Source organism: Candida albicans, chromosome R (genome assembly GCF_000182965.3).
Source record: "Candida albicans SC5314 chromosome R, complete sequence".
Taxonomy (NCBI): Eukaryota; Fungi; Ascomycota; class Pichiomycetes; order Serinales; family Debaryomycetaceae; genus Candida; species Candida albicans.
The window spans coordinates 1048174-1060912 of NC_032096.1; the positions used below are offsets into that span (position 1 = coordinate 1048174).

The window sequence follows — 12739 nt, forward strand, 5'->3', positions numbered from 1 at the left end:
TAGTAGTAGTAATAGTAGTAGTAGTAGTAGTAGTAGTAGTAGTAGTAGTAGTAGTTAATATTATTATTCATAACCTGGACCTGATCCCATCAGACTTAACCAATCAGTAGTAATTATAGGAGCATCATCATCATCTCCATTACCACTATTATTTCCATCACCTAATTCAATACCTTCGAAAAAATTAGGTTGCATACTTCCACCACCTCCTCCTCCACCATCACCAGATTGTGAAGGAAATTGATTTTGATTCTGATTAGGTGGCATACTAAACATTATTCTTTCTGTTTGTGTATTATTAAATTGTGAATTCATATCATTATTACCATTACCATTACCATTATTACTTGTACTATTGGCAAATTCATTAAAATCATCTAAAAGTAAATTACCCAGGAAAAATGCATCATCAAATACTACATTAACAACATCTTGTTTATTGTTATTGTTATTGTTATTATTTGAAGGTAGAGATTGTGATTGTGATTGTGGTTGCGATTGCGGTTGTGGTTGCGGTTGCTGGGGTTGTTGTTGTTGTTCTTTGGTGGATAACATTCCTTGATCTTGAATTTGTGGTGAAATATCAAATGTATTATTCACATTATTTGAATTATTAGCAGCGGTAAAAGATTGTGAAGAAGTCGACATTTGTTGAGATTGTTGGGGTTGTTGCTGGGGTTGTTGTTGTTGTTGTTGTTGAACAGATTGACGTCTTGAATTCTTTGGTTGTTGTTTTCTCGAGGACTTCTGTGCTCGACTAGTAGTAGTATTAGTTGATGTTGTTGTACTATTTTTAGGTTGCTGAGCTGGTGGTTGAAATGGCAGCAGTTGTTGCAGTTGCAGTTGCAGTTGTTGTTGTTGTTGTTGTTGTTGTGAGTTACGTGTTTGTTGATTATTCAAATATTTTTGTCTTTGTGAATTATTTTGATTTTCCATTTGTAATAAGTTCATTTGATAATCATCAACAGATTGTCTATGTAATTTCGGTGATACAGCATTAGTATTATTGTTGTTGTTGTTGTTGTTTCCTGGAGTAGGTTGATTTTGTGGTGCCAGTGCAGGACGTTGATCTTGTTGGAGTTGTTGTTGCGGTTGTCCATTATTAATAACTGGCAGTTTTTGAGACAGAGTCAGTAATTGACGTTGGAATTTCTTTTGTCGTTGACGTTGCTGTTGACGTTGTTGTTGTTGTTGTTGTTGTTGCTGTTGTTGTTGTTGCTGTTGTTGTTGCTGTTGCTGTTGCTGTAATTGCAATTGTTGCTGCTGTTGTTGAAGTTGTTGCTGTTGTTGTTGTTGAAATTGTAATTTCAATTGTTGTAATCTTGCTTGTGATTGTAATTGTTCATTATTTGGTGACATATTTGATTGAAGATTATTACTATTACTACCAGGTGGTCCCATTTGATTAGTAGTTGTAGATAGACCAACTTGTTGTTGACGAGCACTCAAATTATTAATCAATTGTTGTTGATGTTGTTGTTGGATCATTGCTTGTTGCTGTAGTCTTTGTTGTTGCAACAATTGTTGTTGTTGTTGCTGTTGTTGGGCCTGTTGTTGTTGAGCCTGTTGCTGCTGCTGTTGAGCCTGTTGTTGTTGTTGTTGAAGCATTCTTTGTTGTACAATCATTTGATGTTGAGGAGTTAATATTCCTGAAGGATTTGTCATTTGATTTAAATTAGGATTAATTGATGATTGAATTGACCATAATAACCCCCACCATTGATCTAAAAATGTATCTTTTTGATCAGGACCACTATTATCTAATGAATAACCTTTAGAATTTGTTGTTGCCTTAGGAATGGTATTATTGCATTCTATTAATAATGCTTGAGCAGTTTCTTCTAATCCATTAGTTTTGAAATAATTATATAAATGAGCTAATAATAATTGTCGAGAATCATTAGATTGTTTATCTGATACCGGCAGTGATAATGAATTATTAGCATTCTTCAGTTGATGTTGAGGTGGTGGTTTAGACATCTCATGTGGTATTCAAAATTAGAAAATTAATTAAAATTGTTTAATAAGTTCCCTTACAACTTGTTTCCATGTGATATAAATATAAATATATATATATAGAAAAGGAAAAATTTATAGTCTTTACAAAATGTGTCTTTGTATGTATGTATGTATGTATGTATGTATGTATGTTATGTGAGAAAGAAAGTGAGAATTGATTACAGTTGAGAGAGAGAGAAAGAGAAAGAGAGAGTGAAAAAAAAAAAAAAAAGAGTCGTGTGTGTATGTGTGTAAAAATGATAGATTCTTTCTTTTTTTCTCCTCAAGTGCACTACACTTTTTTTTTTTTCTTTTGAAGTTTATTTCCCATATAAGTTATAATAATACACTTTTTTTTTATTAGGGTCGTGTTAATTTTAACTAAAGCTCCTTTCTTCCTTTGGTTAATATTTGATTCAATACCCCGAACAATTTACTTGTTTAATTTGTTAATTCAGCTAGTTTTGGTCTCCTATTTTAATTGACTATCACAAGTAAATAAAACAGAGAGTACCTAAAATATAAACTTATTTAAATGTGTAGTCAAAGAGAATGATTAATGATCATGATCATAATCATTAATATTCTTTATTATTGTCAAGCAAAAAGGTGAGAGAAAAACGAAAAATAATGGTCATGTGTTAAGTTGAAGAAATAAACTACCAAGGTTGATAAATACTATTCCATGTTGTAATCTTCTTCTTATTATTATTCTTATTCTTCTTATCTCCATATTGCAACAAACAAAGATTATCAATTTGACCTGATAATGATAATGATGTTGCATACCCCCCACCTTGGATTTGAGCTCGCGCCCCCTTCTCCCCTTCTCCCTATTCCCCACTTCTGTCTACTTCTGTCTATATATGTATCATTAGTGAGTGGAAGAATATTTCCGATCTTCTTTTCCCCAAATATGTCAATCAATCAAATAACTCTAACTCTCTAACTCTAACTCTCTAACTCTATTGTTCATACTAAATAAACAGAAATCCTTTACAACTGTAATCGATAATACATTATACAAAGTTTCATTTATTCTTATCAATACATAATATTATAATTATTATACTACTAATTAAATTCATACATATATATAAACAGCTTAAAATTGAAATTAATGACAACTTACAATTAATGACCTCTAAAAGTACCAAATGGACCAGGTGGATTTAAACCTCGTTCAATATAATCTTTTGCCCCCATCAAAAATGATTGAGGATATTCAGAATTATCATAAATTGGTATCATTTTCCCAATTAATGGATCTCGTTCATAATAAATTCCATGAATCATTAAATTATCTAAATTAATAAACATAACATTTAAATAATTAATAATTGGATCAACTTGATGAATAATATAAGTTGTTACTAAATTATCAATATTTAATTCATCAACTCCCAAAGGATCATTAATAATATTACATTGACAACAATTTGTCATCATACTATGATTGTCCACTTCTTCTTCATTTTCATTTTCATTTTCATTGGGGATATGAAAATTATTATGTAAAGTATGAGGTTGACCTTTATTTATTGGATATTTATTATAATGGAAAGTTTTCTCTTTAATAGGAATACAAACTTCTCTATCAGCTTGTAATTTTCCTAAAATATATCCAATGGTCATATAATAATTTGTTTCAAGATTTTCATCGATTAATTTATCATAAAATTCATGTTCCAATTTATTTAAAACTAATTGACACCCCCAACATTTACATGTATGTAATAAAGATTCCATAAAATCAGGTTTATAATAAATAAATGATGTGAAAAAATCGGGTAATTGTAAAGTTTTCAAATTAGTTAACAAGGGGACTTTATCATTATCATTTTGGTTTTCATTATCATTTTGATTTTCATTATCATTTTTAATAACAAAACTTAAGAAAAATGCTTGCATTAAATGTTYMATTTAATTTATTCAACATATAATTCGATAATGCTAAATTATTATCAAACATTTTGAAACCAGGAGTAGAAAAATCAATAGTTAATCTCAGTAAATTGGTTAAAGTTTTAATAAAACCACTTAAAGGAGTTAAAATATTTTCCATTTGTTGATGAGGTCTTAACCATTCCATATTTGGATAAGATTCAATTTCAAAATTAATTAAATTTGGTAATCCATTATTTTGATTAGAAAATTGGGAAAATTTATCGAAAAATATTTCATAACAATTACATAAATTATCTCGATGTTCATTACAATCAACTTTTAAATATAAATGAGATAAATAAGTTAAATCAATCGTTTGATTAATTATTTCAAAATCCAACTTTGTAGAATTATCCGATTGTTGTTGTTGTTCTTGTTCTTGCTCTTGTTCTGGTGTGAGGAAGGTATTTTTATGACGATGGAAAACTGTTAAACCTTTTAATTTCAATTTCATATTTCTTGAACTTAATTTCAAATTTTTCAATATTGATAACCCCAATTGATTAGTTGTAGAACAAGTCAATGTAAATAAGGAATTAAAACAATCAAATGGTGGCATTGATAAATCCATAATCGGTATTTTATTATTATTATTATTATTATTATTATTATTATTATCATTATCATGATCATTCAATAATAAAAATAGATTAGTTAAATTTGGCGGTATAAATGGTTTATTCAATTGATTTAAATCAGTTATTAATAATTTAAACATTTTTTGACGAACATTTTCAAACAGTAAAAATTTGGTTAATTTATCAATTCCTTTAGTGAAATCAACAAATGATATATGTAAAAAATTCAAATTTTTAGAAAATTCAAAAATTTTCATAATTTGACATTGTAACGCAATTAATAAATCACTTCCCCCCTGAAATGTATCATAACTTTTATCAAATACCACATATTTAATTAATTGGAATATCGATTTATTCTTAGTGATGGTAATGATAAATTTTAGTAAATTATTTAATTTGAAAATTAATGAACTATCCATATATTTCATCCCATTATCAATAATATATTTATGAGAATCACCTTTATATTTATTGGGGAATTCAGCTTCTAATACTATAGTGATACGTTTATATAATTTTTCAATGGCTAACAAATATAATCTTGAACAAGTCAACAGTAGATTAATTAAATCAAATTGGTTGACATATTCTAATATCTGTTGTATAATATATGGAGGTAGTTTTGTAATTAAAGAATTTGTTGGATGAATAGTATTTTTAAAAGTTCTGGTATTAAATAGGGCAAGACTAGCATTGGTGACAAGATCGGACTTGTAAATATTATCAAATTTTGATGTCATAGTAACATATATTGGGGGGGGGGGGAAAGGTGTTCTTACTTTTACTTGTGGAGTGGAAACAGAATTAATATAACAGTTTCTAACAAGTTTTCTGAATCAAAAAATGACTATTGGAAACAGACTATATAAATTAATGTAGAAGTAGAAGTAGAAGTAAAAGTAGAAGTAGAAGTGGGAAGAAATGAGAAAGGAATGGACCACATTTAATATTAAATTCTCATTCAATTTTGTGGTATTCTTTTATTAAACAACGCTAATTAATTAATTAATTAATTGAGTGAGTGAGTGAGTGAGTGAGTGAAAAATAGGGGCAACTTCCCTCCCCCCCCCCCCCCCCCAATTAAACACTTTTATATATTTAATTCACAACCAATATCAGTTTACTACTATTACTATTACTACTGCTACTACTACTACTAGTACTACAGTGACAACCACTCATTAGGTGTAACATATTTGGTTATATTAGTTTGACAGTGTTGTAGAATATCATATGAATAACACACCAAGAAAGTATTGTATTAGTTTACAGCAATAAATACTCTAACTATCCATTATTATTGCTATTTAGAAACACTATCACCAAGAAATCTAAAATTTGATTTTGCTCCTGACAATTGTAATAAAGAAGAAGAAGAAGAAGTAGAGAAGGTTCGAATATTCTTTTAATCTTTTTTAGTTTATTCTTTGGTTCTTCTTCTACTACTTCTACTTCTTCTTCTTCTTCTATATCAAACAACTACAAGAAATGGAACGAATAAATTTCAAATTTTTTTCTTGTTTCTCAACAACAACAACTATAACAATAACAATAACAATAACAACAACCTCTTAAGAAAAAAAAAAAAAAATAGGGGTAATAATACTACCCAGTAGTAATGTCTACGTAATCAAATCATCTAGACAACTCTTTAATTCAAATGATACTTTTTATTTGAATAATTAATATATTGAGTTCCACTTAATATACATATTAAATAAATAAACTATTCTTATACCCCCTCCCCCCCTTCATTTACAACCTAGTTCCAAGGTTAACATGAACAGCTTTAGCTTGAGTATACATATTTAACCCATATTCACCCAATTCTCTACCAACACCAGACATTTTCACTCCACCAAATGGTACATGATAATCTGAATCATTTGAAGAATTAATCCAAACCATTCCAGCTTCAATATCACTAGCCATATTATGAGCAGCAGTGATATTTTTAGTGAAAATGGCTGCACCTAATCCATAATCGGTTTGATTAGCATAAGTAATAGCTTCTTCATCAGTAGAAAATTTACCAACAACAACAACGGGACCAAAAATTTCTTCATTAACAATTCTCATTTCTGGTTTAACATCAGCGAAAATAGTCGGTTTAACAAAATAACCTTTTGATAATTCTCCTTCAATATTTTTTTCACCACCAAGAACACAACGGGCTCCCTCTTTTTTACCAATATCAATATAATTCAAAATCTTATCATGTTGCATTTTAGAAACTTGAGGTCCAACAACGGCTTCATCATCGAAAACATCACCTTGTTTATAATCCAGTTTAACATGAGCAGCAAATTCTTCAATAAATTTATCATAAATTGATTCATGAACATAAATACGAGATGTTGATGTACAAATTTGACCTTGATTACTCATAATACCAATGGCACCCCATTTAACTGCTTGATCAATATCAGCATCTGATCTAATAATTAAAGGAGATTTACCACCACATTCTAAAGTAACAGCCTTTAAATTTTCAGCCGCCAATTTTTGAATAATTTTCCCCGTTGCAGTTGAACCTGTAAAGGCAATTTTGGCAACTTTTTTATGACTGGCCAAAGCAGCACCAGCTGTAGCACCAAATCCCGAAACAATATTAATGACTCCCGGTGGGAATCCAACTTGTTTAACCAACAGAGCAAAATATAACATACTTAAAGGTGTGATTTCACTAGTTTTCAAAACTACAGTATTACCAGCAGCCACAGCAATAGGGATTTTCCACATTGACATAAGTAAAGGATAATTCCAAGGAACAATTTGTGCACAAACCCCCCATGGTTCATGAATAGTATAAGCAAATTTTTTCGGATCATTTTGAATCACTTTGCCCGTGATTTTATCAGCCCATGATGCCGCATATCTAATAACAGCAATACATTCATCAACATCGAAAACAGCATTTGTAGATTTAGTTTTCCCTGAATCCCATGCTTCCATAGCTCCTAATAAATCACGTTGTTGTTCAACTAAATCAGCCAATTTATATAAATATTTCCCTCTTTCTACTCCAGTAATTTTTTTCCATGATTTAAAAGCTTTCAGAGCACATTCAACGGCATAATCAATATCTTCTGATTCAGCTGCATATACTTCTCCATTGATTTCACTAGTACCTGGGTTAATTGATTCTAAAGTTTTACCTGATTTGGATTTAATAAATTCATTATTAATAAATAATCCGGTTGGTTGAGTGAATTTTTTACCATCGGGTAATGTAACATCTACTGATAAAGGAATTGTCATTGGTTTTGTTAGTATAAAAGTATGAATATGTAATTGAGTAAATAAAAAGAGTAAAAAATAATTGAAATAATAAGGAATATAAAGGAAAGGAAAGAAAAGAAAAGAAAAGGAAATTCAATTGATATTTATACTTATTGATTCATGTGGGGAGAAGTAAAATAAGTAAGGGTTTTTTTTTTTTCATTCTCCGTTCAATTTAATCAAAGAGGGCAAAAATAGAATAAAATTCTGCAATGCGCGCCCACCCACCACCCACTTTGAAGTCAACTCAATTAACGCGTAATGCGCATTCACTTGCCCAATTCGGATCTAGCCAATTTAATCTATCAATCTATTTATCAATCAATCAATCAATCAACAACAGATAAGTTGTATTCTTCTAATTGATAATCTACTGGGGGAGTTGTATAGTTGATATTACTTATCTTCAATTCTAGTATTAGTAATCAATCAGATATACAATTGGACCAATTGATTTTAGCCTATCATTCGTAGATACTGAAACGATCTTGTTACTCAATTTTTGCTTGGTTGGTTGCTTGCATTGGATTGAATTGACCGTTGAGCCAAAAAATGTCCAAATTGGGAAATTATTAGCGGATAAGAAAAATCGGCCATAATAATAATTATTAATTATTTCTTTGATTTCTGATTTATTATTAACTTGGGCTTACATCTTCAATGGAAACTTTTCATCAAAAACTAATACATTCAAGGAGGAGACTTATATCAACATAATAGACTTGCTTATATATATATCAACAAATTCATTGAGTCATAGGATTTACTACTGCTACTACTACTACTAATAATAATTTACCCTGATTTTGGATACGGCAAACAGAAAAAAAAAAAGAGCCCCCCCCCTATACTTTCCACCCACAAAACTTTTCAATTTCCTTCCCCCCCCCCCCAAATATACTTTCTAACTTACACTTTTACTATCAACAAGTGAACAACTCAAACTTCATTGATAAATTCTAACACTCCTACTTTAACTCAATGGATTTCTCTACTTTTGATAAACAAAGTCCGGCTCATAATGATTTTCGTAGTGATACATTCACTACTCCCACAACATCAATGATTCAATCATTAGCTCAAACCACATTAGGCGATGCTGTATATAATGAAGATTTAAAAACCATTGAATTAGAACAAAAAGTAGCTGAATTAACTGGTAAAGAAGCAGGATTATATTGTGTTAGTGGAACATTATCTAATCAAATTGCCATTAGAACTAATCTTTATCAACCACCTTTTAGTGTTTTATGTGATTATCGAGCACACGTTTATGTTCATGAAGCCGGTGGATTATCGACATTATCTCAAGCTATGGCACAACCAATTAATCCTAAAAATGGGATTCATTTAACTTTAGAAGACGATATTCTACCAAATTTTATAATTGATGATGGGGAAATTCATGGTGCTCCTACCAAATTAATATGTTTAGAAAATACATTACATGGAATGATATTCCCAATTGAAGAAATTAAAAAAATTTCGAAATTTTGTCAACAAAATAATGTTAAATTACATTTAGATGGTGCAAGAATTTGGAATGCAAGTGCTGAAACTGGAATTTCATTAAAAGAATATTGTTCATATTTCGATAGTGTATCACTTTGTTTATCGAAAACTTTAGGTGCTCCTATAGGTACAGTTTTAGTAAGTGATAAAAAATTTATTCTTAAAGCTAATCATTTCAAAAAACAAAATGGGGGTGGCATTAGACAAAGTGGATTATTGGCAAGTATGGCAATTATCGCCATTGATGAAAATTTCTCAAAATTGAAACAAACTCATATTTGGGCTAAAGAATTGGGTAAATTATGTGATGAAAATGGAATTATTTTGGAACATCCAGTACAAACAAATTTTGTATTTATTGATATTGCTGCTAATAAAATTAATCCAGAAAAATTGATGGAAATTTCTGATAAATATAATGTTAAAATTTATTCTGGTAGAATAGCTTTCCATTATCAAATATCTCAAGAATCATTTGAAAATGCTAAAAAAGTTGTTTTAGAAGTGATTCAATATGCTAAAGATCATCCTTATGAAGAGAAAACTAATTTTAAGTTCTATACTAGTGAAAATAAATAGAAAAAGGCCAGATGATATGATTTTGTAAGATGTAGACATAGATTTTATATATACTTATTTTTCCTTTTATCAAAAATAGTTGACTAATTTCATTTGTAAGATTGAAATGTTTTTGGAAACAGCATTGGTGGGGGGGTGGGGGGGTGTCTCCAAACTGTGAAAAGGCAACAAAAATATCATTTCCGCACGAAACAAATTTCAACTTCAAAAAATACACATTCCAACCCTACCACTTCTTCAATGATATGACATTACAAGATCATCTTAATGATAAATCAAATATCATCCTACTTTTCACCACTAGATTAACTAATGAATTAATTGAATTTTGGAATGATGATTATAATTTTGAATGTTCTTTAAGATTATTAAATGATTTATCATTACAACAAAAAATATCTTCAATTACAAAAAACCCCAACCATCAACAACAAAGATTTAAATATAAACAATTATTATCAAATTTATTTATTAGATATGCAATCAATTCAATCATTCAATCAAATGATCTATTTAAAAAAATTGAATTTGATTATAATGAATTTGGGAAACCCATATTACCATATAATTTCCAATTCAATATTAGTAGTTCTAATGATATAATTGCCTTAATTGTGGAATTTCCATCTTCATCTTCATTATCATCATCATCATTGTCATCATCATTATCTGGTGATCGAGCTTATGACCCAATTGGTATTGATTTATCACATTCTATTCAAAATAGTATATCAAATACAGAATATCTTGAACAATTTAAACCGATTTTTGATGATGTTTATGAATTACCACAAATTGATAATTATTTTAAATTTAATCATTTTTGGACATTAAAAGAATCATTTACAAAATTGATTGGTAGTGGATTAAATATTGAATTATCAGATTTTTATTTCATAGTTGATTATAATGATAATGAGTTTTCTAGTGATAATGAAAAATTCCAAACAAGTATAGTTGGAAATAATATTGGAGATAGTTGGATGTATTATTCATTGAATTGGTTTGATAAAATCTTGATAAATATAGATAAACTTGAATTAGCCAAGAATCAATTTATAACGGCATTAAATAAAAAAGAATTTTATTGTCGTAGTTCTATTCTTGATAATGGTAATGTCGATGAATCTAAATTGCCAGTAATTATAACGATAATTAATCAAAACAAGAATAAATCAATTCAACCAATAGAGTTGAGATTTGAAAAATTATTATCTGAACATTTAAACCAGTGAGTGATACTAAGAGTTATCCTATCCATGGGTATTAAGGTTACATTATTGCAGAGTAATTTGTGCTAATTATCGTTTTTATTATGCCTATTAGCAATCAAATAGTACAGTACTGTTCAGTCAGCCTCTGGTTGTACATTTTACTAAACATCTGTAACAACTTGAAGTACTTATATATTGGTCTTTATAGATCTTGTGTTTATAGATAAAGTAGAATGATGATATTTTATTGTGTAATTATAATTTTTGAATAAATTTAGAAATGTTTTTTAACAAGAAAATTTACAATACAAAAAAAAATTACAAAACATCCTCCCCCCCCCTCCCGCAAGACCAATTTAATCACCACCAATTTAGCCTCTTATAAAATTAACTGTTCATTCAATAAAACAGATCACACCTAAATAAATAAATCAAACCTAGTTTCTTAAAAAAAAAAAAGTTTATATTTAAATAAAAAAAAAAATAGTAAATAATAGAATTATAATTAAGTAAAGTAGAAAGATAAATAAGTTAAAAAAAAAATTAATATATTATATAAGAAAGGAAAAGAAACGATAAGGATAAGAATATAACGTCAAAAAAAAAAAAAAAGAAACAGAACACAGCATTTAAGCAAAACCTTTAGCTTTGTGCATTACTGATTCTAAATTAATAAAGCTCCAACAATGGCAGCAACAACAGCAACTCCATAATCAGTACCGTATTGAATAGCAAAATTGGCCGAAGTAGTAGTATTACTAACATTACTATGGTTAGAATTAGAATTACTTGAATTATGGGAAGTGGCAGCAGTAGTAGTATGAATCCATTCAGAACTACTACCACTAGTAGAATATTCTTCTGACAAAGAAGAAGGAACACTAGTATCAGTAATCAAAGGAGTTTCTTCAATAGTTGATTCTGATGAATCGGTAATAATGGATGATGATGATGATGATAAATCTTCTGTGTTAGAAACAGATTCAAAAGTAGTTTCAACACTATCAGTGGCGTCAGTAGTTTCTTCAGTGGTTTCATCAGTAGTGGAAATATCGGTAGTATTGGTATCAACACTGTCAGTAGTTTCAACAATATCAGTAGTCTCAGCACTATCGGTGGTTTCAAAACTATCAGTAGTTTCAGCACTTTCAGTAGCTTCAGTAGAAGTTTCTTCAGCGGAAGAAGAAACTGAAACGGAAGCAGAAACAGAAGCAGAAACAGAAGCAGAAACAGAAGCAGAAACAGATTCAGTAGTAGTGGTAGTACTCAATTCTTCAACAGTACTTTCAGAAACACTTGAAGATGAAGATCCACCGCCAATTTCGGAACTTAAATCAGCAGTATGACCATGATGATGACCAAATCCATGAGAGATTTCGGCACTAAGGGTAGCACCAAAACTAATTTCAGCATCTCTAGCAAATAAAGCTTTGAGTCTTGAATCTTCAAAAGCAGCAGCGTTAATGGCAGTAGCAATAGATAATAATAAAGTGAAGGTAGTAGCTTTCATTGGGTAAAAAAATTTTTTGAAGTAAAAAGTAAAGAGATTGAAAATTTGAATTAACAGAATAATAATAAGAAGAAGAAGAAGAAGAAATGGAAAACAAATGGAAAAGTTTTGATGTC

General features: G+C 29.4%; 7 protein-coding genes across 7 annotated transcripts; 2 read left to right on the plus strand and 5 right to left on the minus strand. All coding sequences in view use genetic code 12, as the record gives it.

The window, feature by feature from the left end:
• Nucleotides 1-63: 63 nt before the first annotated feature.
• MSS11 (Mss11p) lies at nt 64-1980 on the minus strand (the record flags this gene model as incomplete). Its single annotated transcript, XM_706002.2, has 1 exon — nt 64-1980. One exon carries the CDS (start codon nt 1978-1980, stop codon nt 64-66), a length of 1917 nt encoding a protein of 638 aa, XP_711094.2.
• A 1152-nt stretch (nt 1981-3132) lies between these two features.
• Nucleotides 3133-3909, minus strand: CAALFM_CR04850CA (uncharacterized protein; the record flags this gene model as incomplete). Its single annotated transcript, XM_706001.2, has 1 exon — nt 3133-3909. The coding sequence occupies one exon, from the start codon at nt 3907-3909 to the stop codon at nt 3133-3135; it is 777 nt and encodes a 258-aa protein (XP_711093.2).
• CAALFM_CR04860CA (uncharacterized protein) lies at nt 3878-5266 on the minus strand (the record flags this gene model as incomplete). Its single annotated transcript, XM_706000.2, has 1 exon — nt 3878-5266. One exon carries the CDS (start codon nt 5264-5266, stop codon nt 3878-3880), a length of 1389 nt encoding a protein of 462 aa, XP_711092.2.
• A 1015-nt stretch (nt 5267-6281) lies between these two features.
• CAALFM_CR04870CA (uncharacterized protein) lies at nt 6282-7787 on the minus strand (the record flags this gene model as incomplete). The annotated part of the gene is made up of 1 exon (XM_705999.2): nt 6282-7787. The coding sequence occupies one exon, from the start codon at nt 7785-7787 to the stop codon at nt 6282-6284; it is 1506 nt and encodes a 501-aa protein (XP_711091.2).
• Nucleotides 7788-8789: 1002 nt separating this feature from the next.
• On the plus strand, nt 8790-9899 carry CAALFM_CR04880WA (threonine aldolase; the record flags this gene model as incomplete). Its single annotated transcript, XM_705998.2, has 1 exon — nt 8790-9899. The coding sequence occupies one exon, from the start codon at nt 8790-8792 to the stop codon at nt 9897-9899; it is 1110 nt and encodes a 369-aa protein (XP_711090.2).
• A 245-nt stretch (nt 9900-10144) lies between these two features.
• Nucleotides 10145-11134, plus strand: LYS5 (holo-[acyl-carrier-protein] synthase; the record flags this gene model as incomplete). The annotated part of the gene is made up of 1 exon (XM_705997.1): nt 10145-11134. One exon carries the CDS (start codon nt 10145-10147, stop codon nt 11132-11134), a length of 990 nt encoding a protein of 329 aa, XP_711089.1.
• A 643-nt stretch (nt 11135-11777) lies between these two features.
• On the minus strand, nt 11778-12623 carry PGA39 (Pga39p; the record flags this gene model as incomplete). Its single annotated transcript, XM_705995.2, has 1 exon — nt 11778-12623. One exon carries the CDS (start codon nt 12621-12623, stop codon nt 11778-11780), a length of 846 nt encoding a protein of 281 aa, XP_711087.2.
• Between the last annotated feature and the right edge of the window lie 116 nt (nt 12624-12739).